Below are 27,980 nucleotides of genomic sequence, written 5' to 3' on the forward strand. Positions count from 1 at the left end.
TTAGTCCACTTGATCGCGAAGCTGGCATCTCCTTGTGTCTCCTCTGCGCTGAACAGGACCTGGGGTGAGCTGCTCCATTAAATACAGGTTAAGGACCTTTGATGATGTCACTCCGGTCATCACATGGTACGTCACATGATCTTTTACCATGGTGATTCACCATGGTAAAAGACCATGTGATGACCGGAGTGACGTCATCGAAGGTCCTTAACCGGTATTTAATGGAGCAGCTCACCCCAGGTCCTGTTCAGCGCAGAGGAGACACAAGGAGATGCCAGCTTCGCGATCAAGTGGACTAAGGTGAGTTAAATTATTATAATTTTTTTTTTAACCCCTCTAGCGCTGGTTTACTATGCATTCTGTATTCAGAATGCTATTATTTTCCCTTATAACCATGTTATAAGGGGAAATAATAATGATTGGGTCTCCATCCCGATCGTCTCCTAGCAACCGTGCGTGCAAATCGCACGGCATCCGTACTTGCTTGCGTATGCCATCCGATTTTCACACACCCCATTCACTTCTATGGGGCCTGCGTCACGTCAAAATCGGACAATACAGAGCATGCTGCGATTTCAACTGAACGCACAAGTGATGCGTTAAAAACAACGCTCATGTGCACAGCCCCATAGAAATGAATAGGTCAGGATTTAGTGCGGGTGCCATACGTTCGCCGCACGGATCGCACCCGCACGTAAAACTCGCCCGTGTGAAAGGGGCCTAAGAGAGGTTATTCAACTCTACTTTAAATGTAATTTGCTAGTCCTCTCTACAAAGCTATTTACCAAAAGTCGAGAACTGAGAATTTCAGGGCATACATTTAAATTAAATTAAAAAAGTATTAAAAAAAAAGTATTTTTGTATCTGTCAATGTTTTAAGGAGTTTTTGTCACCAGGCACAATGTAGGACTCGCTCTACTGAACGTGACTATCCCTTTCACTTAGCGATCCGCTGCTTCATTCTGTAGAAAAAAAACAACTTTCAATGCATATAGAAAGGAGTAGTAAAAGTGCACTGGGGGCGGGCCCAAGCCACTCTGTGCACCCTTGCTCCTCCTGCTTCCTCTGTCAGTCCCTCCTTCTCCTTTTTGATTGACAGGGCGAGTTGAGATGACTATGCATTGTCAACCAAGAAGGAGGGCGAAGGAAGCAGGAAAAGCAAGGGTGCACAGAGTGGCTTGGGCCTGACCTCGGTGCGCTTAACTGCTCATTTGATTGTAGATTAAAAGTACTTTTTCTCCAGAATGAAGAAACTGATTGCTAAGTGAAAGCTATCATTACATTCAGCTGGGCCAGCCCTACAAGGCATTATGAATGGTTTAACAGTGATTTTCCTGGTGACAGACCCACCTTCAATGTTATTACAATCAGAATTAACAAGTTAGTTAATAATTACATGTGGGTGTACAGCCGAGTTTATTGATTTAGAAAGTAACTGCAGCTATTCCCCCCAGAGGGGAACTTGTCAGAAGCAATTTTAACACCCAAACCACCAATACTACCTGACCTTTCTGCTCCTCTACCTTCTAGAATCATTTTGCATCCCGAACAGATGCCTCATTTTTGCAAAAAAAAAAAGAAGTTTAATGGCCACTCGTGCCATATGAAAATTAACTGATAGGAGTCCCAGAGGTGGAGATGATAAGACAGGGAATGCCACCCAGCAGCCTTGCTAAAATCCTACGTCTGCACTGCCCCTGGCTTCAGAGAGACTTTGCACATGTGCTGGAGGCCGGTGGAACGTCAAAAGGATTCCCGATGGTTTACAACAGCACTCGCTGATATTCCCTGTTCTCGGGGATGTCAATCAAGATGGAGGGTCGGTATCTGGTAGTGGACAGCTTGACTTGTCTTCTCAGCATCTCCACCTCCTTTACTTCACACAGCTAATTTGTAGTGATACAAGCAGGCGTTAAATTTATTTTTGGGCAAAATGAGACATCTGCTTGGGATACAAAGGGCACCTGCAGAAAGCAGAGGAGCAGAACTCCGACAGGCAGTTGTGGTGGGCAAGTCTACAGCATCAACGCATTTTGCAAATGATCTAGAAAGAATAGGAAGGCTTTGTTCACACTTTACTTTTTTCCTTACATTCGGTGTACACACTAGTGAAATCTGTGAACATAGATGTGGTGGACTATAGAAGAAACTGGAAGGGTACGTATTGCGCTGACTTTGACTTGTTGGGGTCAGATGTCATTCTAAGGTTGGGTTCACACCTGAGCGTTTTACAGCGTACAGCGTACATGGACAGACTTTCGGGAACGCGCGACGATGGGCGTTCGCTTGTCTCTGTATGCGCGATTGCAAACGCTGGTACAATCACGCATACAGAGCGCTCCATCGCGAACGCTCAGGTCTGAACCCAGCGTGAACTGTCTACTAGATAGAAGGATGCAAGACAGAGGGAGAGAGATACTGGAGTCGTTGCATGCAAAGCACAATGCAGTAAGGGAGTATTCTGGTCACCTTATCACCTTTCAGTCCAGATTCTCCTGGGTTCCCCGGCAGCCCCTGAAAAACAGTACAAGAGCCGATATGTAAACCTCAGGACCGGACAGATTATCTAATCTGCATTTACTTTGGTTACCAAGTTATGCAAGTTTTAGCAGAATATCCTTGTATACCGTATAAATTTCAGGTTATCAGGTGAATACGACAGCCACTTACCTGTTCTAGCAAGCTTTGACATAAGTATGTAAATAGGTGTTTATTAGGAGAGCGGATGTCATCACAGAGGACAACAATTGCAAATCTCTACTCAGGGATGTATGTAAGTAAAGGGGCATCATGTGGTCTGGCGCTGTCAGACCTCATGAAGTACGCTTTTCAATCACAAACATAACTCTGTGGCTGTTAACATGTGCTGAGTCGGGACACAGGACACGTTCATGTGATACTTAAATAGGACAAGTGTTGGAGTCATTATTTTTATTGTGGTTATTAGACTAACCTCGTCACTGTGTGAATTTACATGGCGGCCTGTCTCTGGGTGATGTAAAATGGCGGCCTGTCTTTAGGTGATATTGTCATGCTGTTAATAAAAACACACAGATCTGCTTCTTCACACTGACAAACCTAATGACATGCTGCTGAAGGTGGTAATACTGTATATGTTCTGCTCCTCAGTACACCTAGGCCTCTTTCACACGGGCGAGATTTCCGCGCGGGCGCAATGCGTGAGGTGAACGCATTGCACACTGACTGAATCCGGACCCATTCATTTCTATGGGGCTGTGCACATGAGCGGTGATTTTCACGCATCACTTTTGGGTTACGTGAAAATTGCAGCATGTTATATATTCAGCGTTTTTCACGCAACGCAGGCCCCATAGAAGTGAATGAGGCTGCGTGAAAATCGCAAGCATCCGCAAGCAAGTGCGGATGCGGTGCGATTTTCACGCGCGTTTGTTAGGAGACGATCGGGATGGGGACCCGATCATTATTATTTTTCCTTATAACATGGTTATAAGGGAAAATAATAGCATTCTGAATACAGAATGCATAGTACAATAGCGCTGGAGGGGTTAAAAAATAATAATTTAAACTCACCTTAATCCATTTGTCCGCGCAGCCGGCATCTTTTCTGTCTTCTTCTTTGAAGAATAGGACCTTTGATAAAGTCACTGCACTCATCACATGGTCCGTCACCTGATCCATCACCATGGTAAAAGATTGTGTGATGGACCATGTGATGAGAGCAGTGACGTCATCAAAGGTCCTTTTCCTCACAGATGAAGACAGAAGAGATGCCAGCTGTGCGAACAAGTGGATTAAGGTGAGTTAAATTTTTATTTTTATTTATTTTTAACCGCTCCAGCCCTATTTTACTATGCATTCTGTATTCAGAATGCTATTATTTTCCCTTATAACAATGTTATAAGGGGAAATAATACAACCATGAACCCAAACTTGAACTTCTGTGAAGAAGTTCGGGTCTGGGTACCACATTCTGTTTTTTATCACGCGCGTGCAAAACGCATTGCACCCGCGCGATAAAAACTGAACAACGGAACGCAATCGCAGTCAAAACTGACTGCAATTGGGTACCTACTCGCGCGGGTTTGCCGGAACGCATCCGGACCTTATCCGGACACGCTTGTGTGAAAGAGGCCTTATACATCTTTATATACCTGGGCAGTTGCCTTAAAGCCGGGTCACATGACTGACTCATGTTTTAGGCCTATCCAGCTCTCCTATGGATGAATTTCACAGGACTAAAACAGCCCATACCATCTGTTTTTCTTTAGGGAGAGGCCACGTGGATCTAGTAAGCAAAATTTTAAATAGATCTATATTGGAAACTAAATGTATGTATGTATTCATTAAAACTGGAATACCCCTTTAAACTCTTTTCTGTCTTAGAGCACCGAGCAAGATGGTTTGGCACAGAAGGTATTAACCCCTAAGCCAAGCAGCTTTAGAGGTGGTTACCAAAGGCATTTTAAGCAGCAAATGAAGTTTGGGGTTCTTACCTTTAAACCTTTGGGTCCCATAAAGCCTATAGGTCCCACAGCACCCAGGTCACCCTGAAAAAGATTAATAAACAATATAATTTTTCAGAAAAGAAGAAATCAAACGACCATTCGTGGGATAAAACTGGATAATTATGGGTTTTTTTAATAAGAAAAAAGTGTCTAAGAAAGTTGATATAGAGGATGTACGTCAGTATTTAGGGCAAATTGCGTCAAAAGTGGCACATTTGAATAGTTAATCTCAGTTTTAGTGACTACTTGCATTCCCCATGAAGTAACAATTCTGCAGCATATTTTGATATAATTGCTTGTTGTCCCATTCCTCTATGATTTGCCGGCAGGTCCGTCTGGGTATTACCAGTTAGGGTACATTCAGACGACCGTATGCGTTTTGCGGTCTGCAAATTGCAGATCCGTGGAACGTGCACGGCCAGCCCTATGAAAGAAATGCCCATTCTTGTCTGCAATAGGGCATGCTCTCTCTTTTTAGTTTCAAAAAACATTTATTGGGTTATCGATTACTGAGCATAAAGGTCAGTACATTGGCAAATGTTACAGCAAAGAACATAAAACCAAAATATTCTTGGAGTTACACGAGACATACATCGTAGTAGGTTATGAATCATTAGAGAATACATATATAATTATATGTGGAGAGAGAAAGGGCGTCATTCACAAAAGCCAATCCGAAGTCACATAGAATCAGAGAGAAATGCTGTATCGGATGTTTGAAGAATGAGAAGAAGCTATCCAAGGTTCCCATACCTTTTCAAAGGTGGCGTACGTGTCAGTACGGATGGCTGAGAGTTTTTCACATAATAATATTTTATTGACCCTATCTAAGACAGCTTGAAAGGATAAGGAGTTTGAACGCCATTTAAAAGCTATGTGGATCCTGGCTGCCATAAGTATGAATTGGGCGAGCTTGAATTTGGCAAAGGGCAGTCTATGGGGTTTATCCCCCAGCAGACAGAAGGTAACTGTCATTGGATAGGGGCATCCCAAAACCGATGAGACTAAGTTTGTCACCTTGCTCCAAAACCTCCTAGTTATTCGGCATGACCACCATGTGTGTATCATAGACCCCATCTCGCTCTCTCTTTTTTTTACGGTGCTGTGAAACGGAAGTATGGATGCGGACACCACACGGTATGCTGTCCGCATCTTTTGCGCAGCCATGTGAAATGAAAATGAACGGGTCTGTGCATCTGTAACGCAATATGTGGACACATAAATACGGTCGTGTGAATGTACCCTTAGGGTGTGTGTCCCTGCATAGCAGTGATTGGATAGTGTCACACTGTGCCCCCCCCCCCCCCCCCAACTGGTAACGTCCAGCTGACCCACTGGCAATTCATTCATAACCTTTTAGCTGGGACAACATAAAATTATATAAAAATATGCTGCTGGATTATTACATGGGGAATGCAAATAGTTACTAAAAGAGATCAGGATAGCAGATGGGTCTTCTTTAACATGATCATAAATAGATACGTTGGGGTAAAAAGCACTAGGATTACAATACATATGACGTCAGGTATCTGGAGGGTTTGGAAGCCCGATGAAAGTCATTCCTGGGGAGGCATTGATAAAATTGCAGCTCATCACCACAGGGTGGCTAAAAAATGTCCTAAAATCATATAAGACTGCGTCTACATAAAAAAATTATATATATATATATATTATTTATTTTATGAAATTATTTAAATATACAATTTTATTATAAAAAAGAAAATAATCTCAGATTCGGAATGCGATTACTGCCATTATGGTGTATAGTCTGGAGCCTTGAAAAAAATACAATGCTAGAAATCTAACATACGATGAAGCTGAATAAACATATAATAATAATAATAATAAAATATACTGTATAGTAAAGGAGGGCATTTAAAAGCTACATAGAATCTCTCCCTTTCATCTACGCATTTCCTCTGGCTCAGCGGTAAGTGAGGTCTCCAACTATTATTTTATCTGCGCCGAAGATCTTCCCATCTGTGTACAGCGGCTTGAGGACGGGCTGAGAGCCAAGGATAGTTCATATTCTGTGACTAGCTGAAAGAGCTTCCTATGGACCAGTGTAAAGGCTCCTCTTGTCTTTTAGGTACCTGGCTCTGCTGCCGCAGACTACTAGGAACTGAAGCGGAGCAGGAGGGGGGCAAAAGATCAAAGAAACCTGAGCTGTGCCCATTCATTTTTCAACAAGCTTGGGATAGATATAATCAGTAGACCCAGTATTGTCCTGGAGACTTGATCTACTGAAAGGTTTGGGCCTGTCTCACCGCAGAATCCCTTTGCCGTCTTGCACGCTCCTGTGATGTTATTTGCATCCATCCAGGTGAAGTGATCTCCTTTATTCTCCTCTGTTGTGGCTAGTTAGAGCTGGCGTGAAGTTGAAATTGAATGGTTCTTCAGACAAAAATACTTGAGCCGTCAAACACGCAAGCACGTCCCATCACATATACTAGTTATAGCATGTTTTCAGGTTTTACGTTGCAAGTGGCAAGCTTTGAGGTGGTCATACACCTTCGACAGCTGTTGGTCGAATGCTCGTTTGGCCTTCGGCTATACCTTCTGAACCCCCTCCATGCTTGGCCAAGTGTGTATATGTTCTCAATGGGAAGACTGGAATAAACTGCTGCCAGACACCTCTGGTGGTGGCTTATCTCCACTGAGAACAAAAGACTGATCCTGTTGAAACTTGCCCGAGCCTTCTTTCTGCCAACATCTGCCATTGGGAGACACCCCAAAGCACATCAGATGGTCAACTGGTCCTGCCCAAATCAGTGGATTTGGTCAACGTTTGGGATATTAGTGGCTGTAAAAGACCATTTGGCTTGTGTATTTTACCTTGGTAACTTTTTGCCAAAAACTGGACTCACAACATCAATATAGGGTCCTAGGTTCAAATCTAACCAGGACCAACACAGACATGGAGCTTGTATGTTCTCCTTCGGGTTTTTCCGTTTTTTCTCTAAAAGCAATAAAGATTAGTAAGGCTCTCTTCACATCACGTTAAGAGTCTCCAGTCGGAGGTATGCTGTATATTGGGAGGATCTCCCAACCTAAACCTCCGAATGTGTCCCACTGTATAGGTCCACAGTAGGACACATCACCCATAGGCTCCTATGGAATAGAGTAGTCTACTAATCTATTCCATACCGCAAAAAAAGGGTATACCGACCCAACGGAGCCCAATCATTTGGTCTCCGTCAGGTTAGGAGACATGTGGATACGTGGAATAGCGTAGTCTAGTAATCTATTCCATGCCACAAAAAAAAAAGGGTATACCGACCCGACGGAGGCCAAGAAGCCACTCTTTTTGTCTCCATCAGGTTAAAGGAGCCACAGGGATTAATTTTCTTTATATGATGGCAGTTTTCCTGATGCATACACCAAACACAGGCTTCATATGTAATGTGAACAGAGCCTAAATTACCTACTGAGCATGTCAAACAGGGAGAACAGATTGCGAGCCCCACCAGGGGTGGCGACCGAGTAATCACCTGTGCTCAGCACCATGGCTCTACAGAATCAACTGGAAATAAATGACAGAACCTTTAAACGTGGCCCCTTAGTATAAAACCGTAAGGAGTAATAATAGGATTTGTACCTTTTAACCTCGCCTATTCATCCCCCCTGAGTAATTTGCGACCATATGTTACTGTCAGCGAAATGCATAACTAATTGCCAATTGTCTGTAACTGCATACCGTAGATGCAGGCTTCCAACACCTCCTGACGTGAAATACCTCAATTACCATTCTACTGCATAAATACTGACATCAAGAGCTCATGTAAAAGGCAACGCTGTCAAATATAAGCCTGTGAATTACAGTTTGTGAATCGCCCCGGAGTCCATGGAAGGTTACAGGGCCGAGCCAAAACTTCTGAGCCCCGGAGCCAAGGAAGCAGCTCCGAGCGTGCGCTGCAACAAGCCCTCTCTTTGTACTGCCTCATATAAAGACCTCTTCAGGCTCCTGTTTATATAGGACGGACCCCAGCTATTTACAACCACACGAGGCTCACGTTACACCAGTGGCTGCCCTTTAATAAGTTTTTTTTTTCTCTGGAATAAGCCACCTGCGGACATCCACAAATGCAATTCAGCATCGGAGACATTGCATAAACTGTCCCCAAAATCAGCAATGGGGGGGAGGGGGGGTTGTGCCAATATTTAGGAAATAAGAGCGCTGCGCCCTTCATCAGCATAAGCATGAATAGAATGAATAATTTAATTTCCCGGAATAACATATGCTAATAGCAGCACAAAGCCCATTGATTGCTCTGTTTGTATACAGTATGGCAGCTTGTATTTTCTTCATTGCTCCCTTCCGGCTATGGGTTTAGATTAACTTAGGAAGTGGATGCTAAATGCTGATTTTCTTTATACAAACAGGATTTATTTCATCTACAAGTGTGGTAAAAAAATGGTACCTTTGACTCAGTATTGCTTGGAGACTCGGGTACTAGTTGGCCCCTATGCCAAGGACCCCGCAGACCCCTGTGCCACCTTATGGCAATGCCATCCGCAAGAAGCCATCACTCGTCACAGATACCCTGCACACAGAATGAAATCACGGCATACATGCTTCTCGCTACTACTCTCTATAGAGCCGTACATTGTAGACTACTACACCCAGCATGCTTGACAATGTGCTGCATGGTAGGACTTCACCTCATTTGACAGCGTATTATTTTTGTATGTCCTGACTTCAATTGAATTGACCTCTCGTGGGTGGCCATGTGGTCAGTCTTGCATCCCGACGTAAAGCTTTGCTACCATCAACGAGCCGTGAACCTGACCACCATCATCTTCACAGCGTGTACATTCCCGACATATACCGGTATATTCCTCTCTCATGTGTATTGCCGTCACTGTAGACTACTTGTGCACTTTTCCATATATCCATCCAAGCACACGACAAATCAATCATGGGATGCTGCGTTCTATAAAATTATATTAATTTTTTTTTTATAGCTGTCATTTTTTTTGTGTCTAAAATTCTCTTAAAATATGAAATGAGCTCCAATGAGCATTACAAATGTAATTTTTTTTTTTTTTACTGCACAGGCTGCACTACTGAGAGATTCTATGGCCTCCTCTTATTAATGTCAGGTGTAGTGCAGACTTGGAGACCTTGAATGGATTCCAATGACCAAATGCAACAATATCTACACCCTACCTTCTGGTATTTATGTGCAGGGACGTAGATTGTAATTGTTGGTTTGGATCCATGAAATGTCTTCACGACAACAATGTGCCCAACAACCTCAGAAGGGATCAAGTTGTCATCAGGATCTCTTGGCACCCATTACCCTTATAATGGGTTTGCTCATCTTATAAAGTGATGGCATATTGTCCCAAATCTGCTATGACTTTATGACCCGTGGGGGCCCAACCTCTGGGAACCCTACCGATCCTGGTGTAGAGCTGCACAACCTTCACTGTGTTTTCCCTGCATAGTGTGGCCCCATTTAAGAGAATGGGGCCAGTTTCACTTACCTGCATGGCCAGGAGTGGGATATGTAAAGAGAACTATACCCCCTGGGGTCCTGCTGCATACCCTTGTGTACCTGCATATGGGTGCCCCGATCACCCACAGTGAGGTGAACTGTAAGGTGGCCCCACTGAAGAGAATGGGGCCAGATGCACTCACCCCCATAAAATTCTACAATCAATAAGTGTCCAACCCGAAAGACTCCCCTCGGGTGGATGGTCCCACTCTAGTGTCATAGGACCTGTATTCTACTTTTGTGTCACCTACTGACTTAAGAATTTTATGGGGTTGGGAGATTCTCCTTACGTGTCCCACGTAGCCCTGCAGCCCCTTAATTCCCTGGATCACTGTGGGGGGTCCCCAAGGTCAGACCCCCAGTGATAACAAAGGCATATGACAGCAATTTCCCTTTAAAGAAATTTTCCAAAAATATCCACGTCTGTACTTTCATGCAGGAGAGGCCATGACTTCAGTTTTTTTTTCAACCAAGCATTTGGTTATTTTTGAGATGTTGGACGCGATGCGTAAATCACCTTCATGTGGTTCTATAGATTCAACAGAATTAATCCCAAAAAATAAAGACCCATACAAACAAGGAGGTGTGTGCGTTCCCCGGTGATTTACACAGTTACGGTCACTGGGTTTCCAAATACACTTCCAAAAATGTGAGGTCCCCTTTCCTGACTGCTTATCAAGGGATGAATGAGCTTCTGAAGGGAAGGCATATTTTTCCATGTGGTTAACTTCAGAGTCAAGGTAATAAATTCCAACCAAGGCTCGAGGTACAATCTTCTGACAACATATTTTTTTTACAGAATAGTCTTTAGCCCTATTATTGAGTTCTCTACTAAAGAGCAGGTCATTTTTGAAGACTCACATTTACGGTATATACAAACGTTCCTTATAGAAGTCCTGAGTCGGTGTGAGCGGGTGCAATCGATTTACTTCTATCTAAGCGAAGCATTAAAGGGAACCTGTCACCATGAAAATGCTGAATATTCTGCAGACAGCATGTTATAGAGCAGGAGGAGCTGAGCAGATTGATATATAAATTTATGGGAAAATATCCAGTAGAACTTAAAATATATTCATCTATATCCATGCTCATTCTGGAGTTTGAAGTCCAGGAGGCGGCCCTATCCTATGACTAGGTATACAGAGATAGGACCGCCTCCTGGACTTTAATGTCTAGAAAGAGCAGAGATATAAATGTATAAATAATAAGTTCTACTGAATATTTTCCAGTAAAACTATATATTAATCTGCTCAGCATCTCCTGCTCTATAACATGCTGCCTTCAGCTCAGACACCATGTTCGATGTGACAGGTTGCCTTTAAATCTAATATTTTCACTGTGCCACAACCGACCCTTGTCCAAAGCCAGCCAAAGCGCTCGTACGGCTTACTTGCCTGCCACTACAACTTCCTCCATACAAAGCCGGCTGAGCATGCATGTGGTTTGAACAAGTAGAGGGGAGATTATGCTGTTGAACCTCACCCTGAACAAAAGGATCAGGCATGTTGAAGTCCTATTGCCAGATCAATTTGATTTTTACAAAATTTATGAATCAGAGCGCTAGGACTATAAATATTTTAACCTATCGTACTGGACTTAAAGACTCTTGCAACTTGTTTGTTGGTGGAAAACTGCCAACAGAATATAAATTCAAAGGACTTTGGAGAAAACTATGACCGTCTACTTCCAAACAGGCATGCCCGGGGCTACGTGGAATAATGCCTACTGCCTTGTGCACTCAAGGCGGATACCAGGCTTCCTTAATTAAAATACTTGGTATTTTATGATGGAAACACACAGGCTATAAACACCTCCTCCGCTCGGAGAAATAACGCTCAAGCGTAGTGTGGGCGAAATAAAATTAATTCAAGTAGAGCTCAATAAATAATGAACCAACTCTGTAAACTGAGCTCTTTACAACAGCGCCTGGAACGCACCGACAAATAGTGGTAACGGGACACGACATTTGGAGAGGGTACTTACAATAAATCCAGGGACACCAGCAGGACCCGGGGGACCCAACTCTCCCTATAATGGAGCAAACATAACTTTGTCAAGTATTCGACAAATCGAAAAAAATACATTAACTATGTCTTGCACGTTATTCAGACCCTTAGGCTACATCCAACATGGCAGTGGTGCCACCGTGCGGACCTCAAACAGCTGGTCTGCAAAACGCGGGCACTAGCCGTGTGAACTCTGCATTGCGGACCCACTGATTTAGCGAACCGCAAGATACAGCGAAAGATAAGACATGTCCTATCTTTTGCGGCACCGACCTGGAAGCCCGCGGAAACCCAAGCAAGCTCTTTGTGGGCTTCTGGATCTGTGCTGCAAAAGATAGGATATGTCCTGTATTTCGCCGTATCTTGCGGTTAACGGACCCACTGAAGTCAATGGGTCTGCACTGTGATGTGGAGTTGGCACCACGGCCATGTGAATGTAGCCTTAGACCTACAGTTTTACGGTAATTCCCAGTGAAACACATTTATGGTATCTATGAAACGGAATGGAAGCAACCATTTACATTCAGTATTATTATCTGAACTCCTTGTATCTTGATATTTACTGCATTCTCCAAGAGCAAAAAGTAGTACAGGTCAAGGGGAAAAATCAGTAAGCTGGAGGAGAGATCGACTTCCTCCATCTGCTATACCACCATGGGGCTCCTGTGTTCTCAGGGTCTTTTTACATGGGAAAATCATCATGGACAAACGTTTGTATGAATGCTTGTTCCAGATAACTGTCCCTGGTAAAGGTGCCACCGATTGCCTGATTTATGCCAGGAGCTCAAAAAGCCAAAGCGGCGCCAGGAGATATTGAATACAATGAATTTACCATCTTTTAGGCATAAAAGCGGAGTAAAAACTATTCCAGTCGAAGATTGGAGTCGTTTTTACTACAGGCGCATGGACTGCAGGCAGCCTGGGCCTCGTCATAAATTAGACGCTTTCCCCGCCAGTGCAAGGAGGAAGCAAAAACCGGCGTAAAACACCAGTAAACGACCCCCAGTAAGCCATCCTGCATTGTATTCAGGGTCTCTGTCACTGGCTTATTCTGTCCTCAGATAGGGCAGCATAAAACTGGAGACAAATTCCCTTACAGGCATATCAACAGAATGTGCCATGAATTTTTGAATGCAGCAGGTCCAATCTCTGGGGACCCACACCTATATATAGAACAGCACCCCGTATCATACCGCTGGGAAAGGAGAGGCCGGCCACACATGCACAACTCTCTCCATTCATTTCTCTGGGACTTTCGAAAATAGCTGAGTAAAAGGATATGCTCTCTTTTTTTGAGCAACATAAGTACAGATGCAGACAGCATACAGCGTACTTTCCGCATCTTTTGCAGCCCCATTGAAATGAATGTGAACACATAAATACGGTCGCGTAAATAAGCCCTAAGCACGATTGGCTATTGGTCCATAGAAGTGAATGGAGAGAACAGTGCATGTATGGCCACCCTTCCCTTTCCTGCAGAGCGAGACAGTGCCCCGTTCGTCCCACCAGTACTGTGGATTTGCCATAGATGTCCAGCTGCATAACCCCTTAAAGAGCCCATAAATTTTCTCAAACTCATTAAGCACTTTCAGCGTACATTCACACACAGTGGAAAAATCCTGCTGTGGATCTGGTTGCAAATCCAAAAGAATTTACACAGCAATATCCGCATGTTGACTGCGCTGCCCATTCACCGCTATTTTCACCCTGTACACTGAAAGAGTGAAATACACAGTGAAAATCTGCAGCTTTTTCATAAAATAATGCAAATTCAAGTCACCGATATTTAATCTAATTTAAATCCTATTTTCTCTTGATTATCAGTCCACAAAATAGCGGCCTCCACCATGACCCGGTGGACAGAGTTAAACGTCCCATACTGCATATTTTTCTCCACGTGTCCAACCCGATTCCAAATTCTATTTTTGAGTGGAGATACGGCTTCATTTGCTTATACTGTGGATCAGTAATATTTATGTGCTTTTCCTCATGCAATGCGTGAGTAAGAACATTCCTGATCGCCGGATCCCATTTAATAGCCTCCTGCAAAACATTAAACACCTCGCTTCATCACAATGGCCCTTGTGTTGTACTACAAAATTACTCACGGGGTTGCCATCAAGTCCTGGGGGACCTCGCTCTCCAAAGTCACCAGGGAAGCCCTTTAAAAGAAAAAGGAAAGGAGAAGAATAAAAACATATAGGATCTTGGCAACAATCCTCATATATCGCATACCGTCATACAAAAAGAAGAATGAGCATCGCACAGCAGGATGACATGCAATATAGGTAACGAAGGCAGTAACTGGACAGAAACGTGGTAATGACCTAAGCTCTGAATACACAGGCCACAGAAAAGCAGTGTGTATAGACTAGAATGTGACAAAAGGGGTGATGATTGAAACTAGTTTATCTGAACTTGTTTTCAATCATCACCCCCTTTTGGTAACCAATTTGATTTGCTAACATGTTAGAAGATGAGCATGAGTTTCTGGGGAAAAAAGGCACTGTAGCTCTCTACAGAATACATTAAAGGGGCACAGAGTTTTGATTGGTAGGGGTTTGAGTGCTGAGACCCCCAGCAATCGCTAGAAGAAGGAGAGAAGGGCTCAAATACAGAAGATGGACTCAATAAGAAAGTCCATCAATTCTGCCTCTTGCAGCGCGGAGAGAAAGCGCACTATGCGAGTGCGTCTCCCTCTTCGTTCTAGCAGTCAGTAGGGGTCTCAGGATGATTAGACCTCATTCCGTCTTTCTAGAAGCTGAACTAATCCACAGACATAATCACTCTATCAGTAAACCTGGATACAGATGTGTGCTTCGCATGATTGATCGCTTTCTTTTCCCGATTTGGAGTGCCAACAGATGCATCGTTTGGCTGCTTCCATACAGTTTTCATGCACACAGCCAAGCATTACAAAGCAAAACCCGAGCAGTGGACATTTGCTCTGGAAAGACCCTTTCCATGGAGAACAGGGGGTCATAATAAACCTGATGGCACTTAAATGCACTTGTCATGAGAAGCAGAGGTAATGCAATAAGGCAGTGTGCAGGTGCCACAACACTGCTCTGGATACTGAATTGCCATGGATTTGTGCTGGCGAAACTCACAGGTGCAACACACCTGGCGCCTATACCTTACACTATGCCAGTCTTTGGCGTAAAAAAGTCATAAGGGCCCTTTTTGAGACTTTTTAAATGCCTGTGCTGACGGGCATTTTTACGCCGTCCTCACCACTCTCTGGCGAAGGGAGTGACAGGGGGCCGGATGGGCTGTCGGGCCCAACACATTTATCAATTCGGATTGGAAAGAGAACTTCTCCGATCAAGGGCTGGTGCACGGACTGCCGGAGGTGAGCATCTGATTTGCCTTGTCATAGGGGAAACAAAGACTGGTATAAAAAGCCAGTTGTAGACAACCCCCATTCTGCACTGAAATCTGAGGTGTATTCGGAGTTCCACTGATCATAAATGGGAATCTGCACTGCTACTGGATTTTTTTCATTGTGGATTTCAAAACCAAGACAAGAACGGACATGATCTTTCTTTCCAGAAGTTGTCTGCGAATGGATTTGCTCCGATGATGGGTTATCCGCAGTGGGACAAATGACGGTCACCTTCAGTTTAGAACATAGTCAATAACAGTCTGCAATCCGCACAATTCCAATCAAGTCCGTGTGGTATAGCCGTCTCTCAAATAAGTCTTCGTCCACATCATCGTTCAGAGATTCCAGCACAGAGCAGCCCGCCAGATCCTCTACTTCACCGCCACATCCCCATCGACTGCAATGAGATCCAGCGGCGATCTGGCCGATCTCCGACATCAATGCTAAGTTTCAGCCGTCACGAGAACCGTTGCACGCAGCATTTTTAATTTTTTTGCCCGGAATTTGTGCTGGATCGGGGAGATGTGAACGCAGCGTTAGGGCTCTTTCAGATGTTCCGTATGGCAGGTCCGACAGATAATGCCAGGCAGCGTTCCGATCTCTGCCGGACCCCATTATAGTCAATGAGGTCTGTGGGGAAGGCAGTAGTATCCGGAGAACTCCGGCAGGCGGTTCTCTACAGGAACATCCTGCCGGAGTTCCCTGCCACAAGTGTGAAACTAGCCTCGGACTAATATGCCATCAGATGAGGAGTAATACATGACATCTAGCCACATGTTATACAGAACATTCATGGAAATTACTGGGGGGGAAAAAAAAACATTTTCCATTTCATTCCAACTGCTGGAGAATCTAAGCTTTTCCCGATGATAAATATATATTACTTGCAGACCTCAAATCACTAATGCCAGGGTTTACTTTTCTTGGAGAACCATACGTATAAGAAATAAAATAAAAGTTCATTTAACTGCGGGAAGACGCCCTAAGATCCTATGTAATGTCATCCAGTTTCAGGACGCCACATCAGTTCTCAGCTCGCAGCATTTCTGTCCCCACATGTTAGGATTTGCACCATTTGACCCTTCAATTTGTCACGTGTAATTGTAATTAAACCACAATAATTAAGGCTCCGTTCACACTGGCGTCATGGTTTCCTTTTGTAATGAGAACTACAGCGCAGTGTCGGATCTGTCGCGGGACCATACCGCCCGACAGAGCATCCGATGCAGATGTGAACAGAACCTTGTTCCTATGGTGAGGCTCACCCCCGAAATTCTCTTTTATGGCTTGCGATTTCCAGTTACTTGTTCGTGCAGTCTGTTATTCATTTTTCTGATGTCTGAAAACCTGCTAAACAATGCCGAGGCTCACGTTGCCAAAAAACTTCCATGGACCGGTTGTAAAGATCAAGGCAAGTTAGTAATAGGAACAAGGCCATAGTTGTTTCATATTTAGAGGGAGTCTGTCACCAGGAAACTCACTGTTAATCCAGGCCTGATGCCGTATGGGGCTGATCACTTAGCGATCCCTTGCTTCATCTAATCCATATGCAAATGAGCAGTTAAGTGCACTAAGGGCGGGCCCAAGTCACTCTGTGCACCTTTGCTCGTCCTTCCGTTGCCTTCCTTCTTGACAGGACCAGTGGAGACGACTATGCAGTAGTATGAATTTAGAAGCAGGGATGAATGACTGAAAGGTGGGTCACTAATAAGATCACTACATCGGCACTAAAGCCTGTATTACGCTGGCCGATTTGACGCTCGTTAGCGATCATCTTGCACTGTATTACCGCCACTGATTGTGCGATGAACGAGCAAACATCGGGCAATCTAAATCTTTTGACATGGTAAAAAAAACTATTGTTTGCAGGCGGCAGATTGTGGGGTCCAATCATGATCTGCCGCCAGCAAACCACTATACCTTCGCTAGCGAGCAGGCGATTGTCGGGAGGGAACGCTTCACTCCCGATAATCGTCTGCCACATCGGACTGTGCAATACAGCCTTAGGGATGAAAATTCATCTTGACTAGAATGAATTGGATATCAATGTATTTACCTATGAAAAGGCACAACAGGGCTCATGCACACATGCCGTGTGCCGGCCAGGCCCATGATGCGGACTGCAGTCTGCAATGCATAGGCAACGACCGTAGGGCCGCCGCATGCGGTCACGGACCCTTTCACTTGAATATGCACAACTTTTTTGCGGTGGGGAGGCACAAACAGAAACACCACGGAAGCACTCCGTAGTGCTTCCGTGGGGGTTCCATACTGGACCCTCCGGATTGTGGACCCATTCAAATGCAATAACGGCCAGGGCCTGTATATTGCGGACCTGCTGTTTGCGGGCCATAATATGGGCCCGGCCGGCAAACGGTCGTGTGCATGAGCCCTTAAGAGGAGCTGCTGAGCATGTCGGTCCACCACTGAATGCAGGAGAAGGTGGACCAGAAGAGGAGAAACAGTGGCACTACCAGCGACGAAAAGGTCATGTATTTAAAAAATAAAAAACTAACAATATTCTTATTGCAATTATTAAAAAGGTTGTTCTCCCCTCCTGTCAGTAGGGGGCTCTAGACTAAAATTTTGAAAAGTTTGTGGCTGTCTAGATAGGAGGATATACAAGTCTGCTCATCTGCGCTATTTGGTTATCTTCCAGGGTGCGGTCAAATATATGTATATTTTTTTTTTTGCTGGCAAAGTTTTTCTGCAATTCCCGCAATTTTGGCCACATCATGTAAATACAAACTTTATCGTGCTGGCCACTTCAATCAGGATAATAATCAGTTTATTTATCAGACTCTCAACTGGACTCAACAAACCTCTCGGTCGACATGGAGGGAATGAGGGCTGCTAGGGGGCTGTTGGATAGCAGCCGGTTTCCAAGGATTTCATTAAAGGGGTTCTCTGACTTCAGCAAATGGCATTTATTATGTAGACAAAGTTTATATGGCGGCACTGGTGCTCGCAGATTGTGGACTCCCACCGATCACATACAGATGACCTATCCAGAGGATAGGTCATTAGTTAAAAAAAATCACAGAAAACCCTTTTAATACAAGGCACTTACTAATGTATTGTGATTGTCCATACTGCCCCCTTTGCTGGCTGGATTCATTTTCCCATCACACTATACACTGCTCGTTTCCAGGGAGTATGACCACCCTGCAATCCATCAGTGGAGGCCACGCTTGTACACTATAGGAAAAAGTGCTGGCCCCTTTGGTGGCCTAGTTAATTTTTCCATCACATTATACACTGCTGTATAATTCAGCAGCGGTGGTCGTGCTTGCATACTATAGCAAAAAGCTCTGTGCGCTCCCACGGTCCCAGCCACCAGAGAGGAGCTGCAGGCACGACCACCGCTGCTGGTTTACAGGGTGGTCGTAACCTCTGGAGATGAACAGTGTATAATGTGATGAAAAATGAATCACGCCAGCAAAGGAGGCAATATGGACAATCGCAATACATTAGTAAGTGCCTGGTATTAACTCTCTCTACATGATAAATGCCATTTGCTGAAGTGAAGAGGACCCCTTTAAGAACGATAATACAGACCAGTGGTCTCCATCTCAGTCTCCCAAAACTACTACTAACAAGTCTGTGATTGAACATGCTGCGAGATGTAGTTTTGCAACAGACTGGGGGCCAGAGGTTAAAGGGGTATTCCGGTTACTTAAAGTTATCCCCGATCTACAGTAAGGGCTCATGCACACGACAGAATTTTGCGTTCAGTATACTGGCCGTTTTTTAAGTTCAGTATGCGGTACATATACTGAACCATTCATTTCAATGGTTCAGCAAAAAAAAACCTGAAGTGTCTCCGTGTGCATTCCGTTTCAGTATTTCCGTGCCGTGAAAAGATAGAACATGTCCTATTCTTGTCCGCAAATCAAGGTGCTTGGCTCTATTCAAGTCAATGGGTCCGCCAAAAAAACTGAATACATACGGAAATGCATCCGTATGTCTTCAGTATCCGTTCCGTTTTTGCTGAACCATCTATTGAAAATGTTATGCCCAGCCCAATTTTTTCTATGTAATTACTGTATACTGTATATGGCATACGGAAAAACAGAACGTAAACAAAAAACGGAACAACGGATCCGTAAAAAACGGACCACAAAACACTGAAAAAGCCATACTGTCGTGTGCATGAGCCCTAACGCTGTACTCGGCAATCTCCGGAACTCCCCTAAAAATTAATAGAGCGGCTAATGTCCAGCTGGCTGCTACGTTGTTCACGGGGTCTGCACAGGGGGTACGGGGCCCCCGTTGTCATGATCATGGGGGTCCCAGCGGTAGGACCCCCACCGATCTAATATCTGGATAGGGGATAACATAGTAACCGGAAACGGAATACCCCTTTAGATCACTATTCGTCCTATCCTAATAATGCAGAAAAAAAAAATCTAAATAAGAATGCAGACCCTGACCTAAACTGACGAGTATATGCTAGTAAAAAGTGGGGGTACAGGGATGACGAGGTCACACCTCATCTCCTCAACCGGCAGAGGCTGAAAGAGTTCAAAATAGACGGATGGAAAATGGGAAGCGGCCAAAACGCTGCTTTTCCCGGCCCCTCACACCCTCTATCCCAGTGTCTTGGAAGGCTGGGAGCTGGCTAGTAACACACATACGCATGTGGGCCATATGTAATACAGACAGAAACCTTCTTTGTTTTAGGAAAGAGGTAATTACAAATCCCCCCCCCCCCCCCCAAAAAAAAATGGAGAATCGTAGCTTTAACACGTTAAACATTAAGGTATAAAATAATCTCGTAACCCTTGTATACTATATAGCGGCACAGTTATTGCTTTGCTATATCCCACATTCCCTCCTCCATGCTCCAAACGTCTGCTCTGCATAAGATTTAAAGGATCAATTAGACATACGGAAATAGAAGGCACATGGAGTAACTTTAGTTTTTTTGCGGACCCATTGAAATGAATGGTTCCGCATACAGTCCGCAAAAAAAAACCGGAACGGGCGCAAAGAAATACGTTTGTGTGCATGAGCCCTAAGCGTACATTCAGACGACCGTAGTGTTTTACAGATCCGCAAAATACAGATACCAGCCATGTGCGTTTTACATTCTGCGGATCACACATGGCCGCAACCATAACAGAAAATGCCTATTCTTGTCGGCAAGAATAGGACATGCTCTATCTTTTATACGGAGCCGCGGAACGGCACGACGGATGCAGACAACACACGGTGTGCTGTCCGCATCTTTTGAAGCCCTACAGAAATGCAGGCGTACGCACTCGTTACGCAAAATTTTAGAACGGAGCCGCGGAACGAAACACATGGTGTGCTGTGCACATCTTTTGCAGCCCCATAGAAAATAGGGGTCCGCACCCATTACGCTAAATTGTGGAATGGATGCAGACTCATTTATATGGCCGTCTGAATTAGCCCTAACAAACTTAGAACCAGCCCTGCACCTCACATGGATCCAGAGATCTCCCCGTTCATTGCTCTGCTAGATTTATTTCAAGCGGGCAGCTTAGGGGGTCTGTCCTTTCTCAGTGGGGGTCTCCTTTCTACTGCAGCTGGTGGCCGTTAGAACGATGGAACTGAGCATGTGCTTCCATCTCGGTGAGCAGGACAGAGAAATTAGAAAAAAGAGTAACAGCAGGTGGCGCCATACAGATAGATTTTATTGAATAGCTCAGTGGCCATAGTACATTTTTAGATACATGCAAATATAAAAGTATTCAGATCCAGGTGCTGGCTTGAAAAATGTAAACTATTTTTGGTGGGACATCCCCTTTAAGGTGCGGGGGGATAGAGCTGTGCAATCCTATTACTAAGGCCTCATGCACACGACCGTTGTGTGCATCCGTGGCCGTGGTGCCGTTTTCCGTTTTTTTTCGTGGACCCATTGACTTTCAATGGGTCCGTGAAAAAATCTGAAAATGCACCGTTTGGCAGCCGCATCCGTGATCCATTTTTCCTGGCCGTGAAAAAAATAGGACCTGTCCTATTTTTTTCACAGCCAACGGTTCACGGACCCATTCAAGTCAATGGGTCCGTGAAAAAACACGGATGCACACAAGATTGTCATCCGTGTCCGTGATCCGTGTCCGTGATCCGTGTCCGTTTTTTCCTATCATTTTAATGGCAAACTTGACTTTGATTTTTTTTTCATTTTTCATGTCCGTGGATCCTCCAAAAATCAAGGAAGACCCACGGACGAAAAAACGGTCACGGATCACGGACCTACGGACCCCGTTTTTGCAGACCGTGAAAAAATACTGTCGTGTGCATGAGGCCTAAGGCTAGGTCTACACGACGACATTTGATAGGGCACAGCTACACTGCAACATTTGTCGCGCGACATTTTTTATAATGCTAGTCTATGGTGTCTCCCTGCAACATGCTGCGACTGTCGCAGAAAAATCCATCTCAAATGGATTTTTTGCGACTGCAGTGCGACATCATAGACTACCATTATAAAAATTGCCGTGCGACATTGGTGCGACAAAATGTCGCCGTGTAGACCTAGCCTCAAGCCCTCAGTCTGCTACCTTAGAAAGGATGATTAGACTCATCAGACCGGACACCTCCAGGTGACTGTGTCTTGTCCAAAAGACCGCCATGTTTAAATAGAGGGTACCGCGCCTGGCGGAGTGTCTCCTTTTCCATTCAACTGTCAGATCTGACAAGTATTTCAGGGCGGATTCCGGTCAAAACAGATGATGATCCCCACCCTGTACACGTGAACAGGGTTTCTGCAAACCAGTCCACGTGCCATGGAAAATTTTCAAATGGATATTTCTCTATGCTGTGGGGAAAATCTGCTGCAGAAGTAAGTAACGTGCTATTTAACTTCCCAGATTCCGCAAGGAAAAGCCGAAGATTAGCCCCCGCTGAACGGCACTGGGACCAATCCTGGTGCGGATATGCTGCACACCTGCAACACATCCCCGGCAAAGGTCCAAACACAGGCGGCTACTTTATATCTGCGTCATTGTGATCCGGCCGTCAGTGATCCGGGAGAGAACACGCCGAATCGGCCGGATACAAACCGCAGCGTGCAGCGCATTTTTGCCATACTGCGGCTAGATCTCCGCCAGACACCATTACAATTAATGGGATCGGCGGGCATTTCAGTTGCATCCGGCAGTGCCGGATCCGGAGAATTCCATCAGGCTGTTCTCTGCCGGAACTGCTGCCGCTACCTGCACACGATGCAGATTACACGCAAATATCAAGTACCCTTTTTTTTATTTATTTTTTGTTCAGAGTGGAAATTGACTTGCCATGCGGATTGCAGCAGGTCAATTCTTTGTGCGGTTCTTTTCCGGATTTCACTCATTTTAATGCAAGGATGAGAGCTGCAGCAAAACCGGATCAAATCTGAACCAAAAACAGCAAGTAAAACATGCAGGTTTTGGTGAAAAACACGGAAATCTGTGCAGATTTTCTTTTAGTTAGGGATCATTCACACGACCGTATGAATGGGTCTGCATCCATTTCGCAGTTTTGCGGAACGGGTGCCGACCCATTCATTTCAAAGGGGCGGCAAAAAACACACGCAGCACACCTTGTGCTGACCTGCATCCGTAGTTCTGTTCCGCGGCCCCGCAAAAAATTTAAAGCATGCCCTATTCTTGTCCGCAATTGCTTCTTGATCAATGCTGTGATAGGGTTTGTAGTGGGGATGTATGATCTATCACAAGGACCAGCAACCTCCACCTGTTGTGAAACTACAACTCCCAGCATGCTCCATTCACTTCTATGGGCGTTCCGAGACTTTCCAAGCAAGGTTGCATGCTGCGAGTCGTAGATATACAGAGGCTTGGAGTGCCGGAGGTTACAGATGCCGGATCTGTGATAATGACCCCTCAGCTTTTATGTTACAGGAAGGTGCACGGAGGGGCCTAAAAATGAAAGTGTCTCAAATATCTCACCGAGCGGTGACGTGCAGCAGCTTATTTATTTAAAGGGACTGTCCTACGAAAAATATTCTACTGTTTTTAAACCAGCACCTGAATACTTTTGTAATTGCACTGTTATTAAAAATTTAGTATAGCCACAGAGTTATTCATTGCACTCTGTATAGCGCCACCTGCTGTTTGCCCTTTTTTTTATTTCTCTGTCCTGCTCATTAAGATGGCCACACGTGCTCAGTTCCTGCCACCGCAGAAAGGACATACCCCCTGAGAAAGGACAACTGAAGAAATTAATGGGGGATCTCTGGACCCATGTGAGGTCCAGGGCTGGTTCTAGCGGTGTTAGTAAGAGATGGTCATGTACTATAGGATTTCTAGTTTTAATTTTTTACATTAATCGTGGTTTAAACTCCACCATTCTTGCAATTCTATATAATCAGCGCTGGACACCTCGATACTGATCTATTATCCTCCCCAGTAGCTGCAAACTGAACCACTGCAAACCAGTGGCAAACCAGTGCAATGCACTGAGATCCATAAGGGTATTGTAAAAGGTTCCTGGCCATCTTTCCATAGCGCTACTATTATATTCTATTGTTATAGACTAGGGATGAGCGAATCGACTTCGCATGTGATTCGCATAAAACTTCGTTCTAATACTGTACGGAGCTCTGTACAGTATTACAATGTATTGGCTCCGATGAGCTGAAGTTATTGCTTCGCCAAGTCCTGCGAGACTTCAGGTAATAACTTATTTTGTACTGTAAAAAGACATTTCCCGAACTGAGCCAATACATTCTAAGGCCTCCTGCACACGAACGTTGCCGTATTGCGGACCGCATTTGCAGATCCGCAATACATGGCGCCGTTCTGTGGGCATTCCGCATCACGGATGTGGACCCATTCACTTCAATGGGTCCGGAGATGCAGAACTACTGAGTGCCTTTGTAGGGTTTCGTCCCATACTTCAGTTCCGCAAAAAGATAGAACATGTTCTATCTTTTTGCGGAACGGGAAGTGAATGGGTCCAAGATCCTCTGCGGCTGTTCTTGCACACGAACATATTTTCTGTTCGTGTCCGTTCCGTTTCTTTTGCGGACCGTATACGGAACCATTCACTTCAATAGGTCTGCAGAAAAAAAAAATAAGTTACTCCGTGTGCAATCCGTTTCCCTATGTCCGTTACACAAAAAAATAGAACAGGTCTTATTATTGTCCACATTACGGACAAGGATAGTACTGTTCTATAAAGGGCCAGCTGTTCCGCAAAATACAGAATGCACATGGATGTCATCCGTATTTTTTGCGGAGCGCAAAACACATACGGTCGTGTGCAAGAGGCCTAATACTCCGTACAGTATTAGAATGAAGTTTTATGCAAATCGACTTTGGATGTTTCATCCGAAGTCGATTCGCTCATCCCTATTATTGACCTAGCTTTTCTGCTGCTTGAGGCAAAAACTGAAACGGCGCCCTCCTGTGCCAATTTCTTAACCTAACCCCCTTGCCACAATGAAAGCGCTCATTGCCCATGGCCCTTCTGCTGCCCCCCTCTTGCCCCTTCCTGGTGCTGCCTGATCGCCTCACCTGGCCTCATTGGTGGTGCACCCCTGATCAACGCCACTCACGTCAGGAGAGCTAGAGACTTCCGTCCTTTAGCAGAGGTGAACAGCATGTCTGCCCATTACATGGCTATATGCATCGACATACTTTAGGGGTTAAGAGTCGCCATATCAGAGTATTTATTTAAGCCCACAAGGCCTCTCGGGTTGGCTACGCTAATGCATTTTGGCAGCTGACACTCAGCAGCTATTGTGAACAAGCATCCCACGCAGATAATGTCCTCATATTTCTATGGCAATGGTCCATGGAAGAAGAGCAGGAACTCCACAGCAAAATCTTACCCTAAGGGCTCATTCATAGAAACACCGTATCAGTTTTTGCTGTCCGCAAACTGTGGATCTGCAAAATACGGATACCGTCCATCAGTGTTTCGCATTCTGCAAAACAGAACAGCCAGCCCTATGAAAAAAAAAAATGCCTATGCCTCTTTTTCGCAGGGCCACGGAGCGGAAGTAGCACTCTTTTGCGCCCCCAAGTAGCATCTTTTGCGCCCCCATTGAGATAAATGGGTCCGCATCCGATCTGCAAAATTGTGGAACGGATGCGGACTCAACTATCCGGTGGTGTGAATGGGCCCTACATCATTGTATGATGACATCATCACGTGAACCTCCTCACCAGATTCGCCTTGTAAACTGAAGATGGTTGCCGCTCAGACGGCCCTGTATTAGCACATTTTCTGGCGGGTGACTAATCTGCCAGGAGGGAGCGCTGACTAATGAGACACCAAGAAGGTAACGCTGCTGTTACAGAAGCATCCGAAGGAGAAAGCACAATGGAAAAGGCCATCAAAAGCTCAGCGTGACGGCAATTATGTGTCTCACTTAATGAGTTGTGCATCATTAACCCCGTCACTGCCAGCAGGCTCACCCCCTGTACAATTTTGGCAGCCAGCAACGGGAAGGTCTACACGTCCGCAAAATGGGTCTGCATCCTTTCTGCAATTTTGCGGAACAGGTGCAGACCCATTTAATTTCAATGGGGCTGGAATGTGCTGTCCGCATCCGCACTTGCGGATCCGAACTTCCGTTCCGCAAAAAAATAGAACATGTCCTATTTTCTATGAGAGTGGCGGCGATGTGCGGTACCGCAAAATGCGGAACGCACATTGCCGGTGTCTGTGTTTTGCGGATTCACAAAACACATACGGACGTGTGAATGAACTCTAAAGTCATATGGTCTTTCATGCAGTGGTCCACCTAAAATCATGGAGGTCGTCACCTGCATGAAAGACAAAAACTACACTGGGCCTTGCAAAAAGGCAGAATATGCCCAATCATAAGATGATTTTATTTTATTTTTTTTACACTTAGCTTTTACGGGTCACGTAGGCTAGGTGGCTAGGTTCAGAACAAAATACTACAGCATGCCGAGCTATTCTGTCAGAATGGCGGGACACCATGATGGGAAGCCGATAGACCCTATGGTCCAGGAAAGCTCAACCTACAGCCCTCCAGCTGTTGCAAAACTACTACTATTAGCTGTAGGGTGTCCAGGCATGCTGGGAGTTGTAGTTTTGTAACAGCTTGAGGGCCACGGGTTGGGAATCCCTGCTATACTCAATGGGGTCACAAAGGCGCCGTGACTGGTCAACTGGGGTCGTCAGGGGCTGCAGTTGTGGTTTGCATCAGCCTTTTTGTTGAGTATAGCATTTCTTTTACACACTGCTCCTCCTACAAGATCACAAGAAACTTTTGAGGTGACATTTTAACATTTCTCTTAGAGCTGCAGTACCTCGGCATGGGCACTAGATTTTTAAAGGAGCTCTGCTTCTGGCTCCGTTGAAGTGGTAGTTCTGGGAAACTGCGGATCACTGGGGGGGGGGGGGGGTTGGGGGTGCTGGGAGTCCACCGATCAGATATCAATGATTCTGTCAGCAGCAAAATGCAACCAAGCACGCTGTCTGATAAGGTTCGCTCACCTGATCTTCTCATCTTTATGCAAATTAACTAATAAGTGCACTAAGGGCGGGCGGGTGCACCCAAGCTTAGCTCCTTTCTCTTCCCAGTCTCCTCCTCTGAACGCTGATTGACAAGGCCAGGTTTCAGAAACCTCATCTTGCCTGGCCCTGTAATCTTGCGCAATTGCAGTTCATTTTAACATCCAAACATGCGCCCTACAGCCCCCAATTCCCTGCCGGGAGGGAAAGAACTGTGCGGCGCACGCAAACGGCACCTGTGCCAGAATAAAGGGCCAGGTGAGATGATCAATATATGCCATCAAAGTCAGATAGCTGCGGGACCCACCTCCGAAACCTGCACCTATCTCCAGAATGGCCCACCCCCCAAACGATAAGGAGAGCACAGGGAGCAAACGTGGCGTGGCCTTTATTCTTAAAAATAGCCAAGCACGGATATTTTCAAAAGTCTCATAGAAACTAATGGAGACAGCACCACGCAAGCGCAGCCGTTGCTCCTTTTACTTCTACGGGACTGCCAGACCCATAGAAATGAATGGAGGACGGCTGCGCATGCGTGGCTGCTCTCTGCTCGCTTCTGAGGTCCCGTCCCGTAGCACAATGCCACCAATGTCTAAGATGAGACAACCCCTTTAACAGCTCGTTTGCATAAAGACTCATAAGATAATCTCTGCAACGTGGCTACGGACTTGAACCCTAGTAGGCAGCGTGCCCACTTGAATAGGCATTTTGCCGGCGACAGGATTTATCGATGCACATAATATGTTTGCACAATGAAGCGATTTCATGTTACATCATATTACACATTTCTACCAATAACCGAACAGGAAGATCGTGATAAAGTTCTAATATAAAACACACTTCTAACATACAGAAGTGATCAAAGACCCCCAAAAGGGGCACGTGTCCTAGGCTAGCTCGCCTATGAGAAAAGCGTATGTCGAAACATCTGATTCTGTTTAAGGCTCTCTCGGCCAGAGGAAAGGCTAATCTGGCAGATGTTACAATGGGCTTTGCCAATACAATCAGCATCCAGAAATAGGCCTGTGTTTTCCTGCTGGCTCAGGCCTAGGTGATTACCCAGTCGCTCTTCCAGTCTTGTACGTGAAATGCTCGCAGAGTGCCAGCTGGCGTAATCCAGGTGAACATTTGCTGTGCAAGA

At 45.1% G+C, this 27,980-nt stretch overlaps 1 protein-coding gene across 1 annotated transcript in view; it reads right to left on the minus strand.

Moving 5' to 3' along the window:
- COL27A1 (collagen type XXVII alpha 1 chain) overlaps positions 1 to 27,980 on the minus strand; it is a 269,697-nt gene that overhangs the window by 134,905 nt on the left and 106,812 nt on the right. The window contains exons 13-16 of the mRNA XM_044305696.1: positions 14,103 to 14,156; positions 11,972 to 12,016; positions 4,476 to 4,529; positions 2,470 to 2,514 (exon numbers count right to left, since the gene is read on the minus strand). Coding sequence (XP_044161631.1) covers positions 2,470 to 2,514; positions 4,476 to 4,529; positions 11,972 to 12,016; positions 14,103 to 14,156 — 198 coding nt within the window. The remainder of the gene's footprint in view (positions 1 to 2,469; positions 2,515 to 4,475; positions 4,530 to 11,971; positions 12,017 to 14,102; positions 14,157 to 27,980) is intronic.

Source organism: Bufo gargarizans, chromosome 9 (assembly GCF_014858855.1).
Source record: "Bufo gargarizans isolate SCDJY-AF-19 chromosome 9, ASM1485885v1, whole genome shotgun sequence".
Taxonomy (NCBI): Eukaryota; Metazoa; Chordata; class Amphibia; order Anura; family Bufonidae; genus Bufo; species Bufo gargarizans.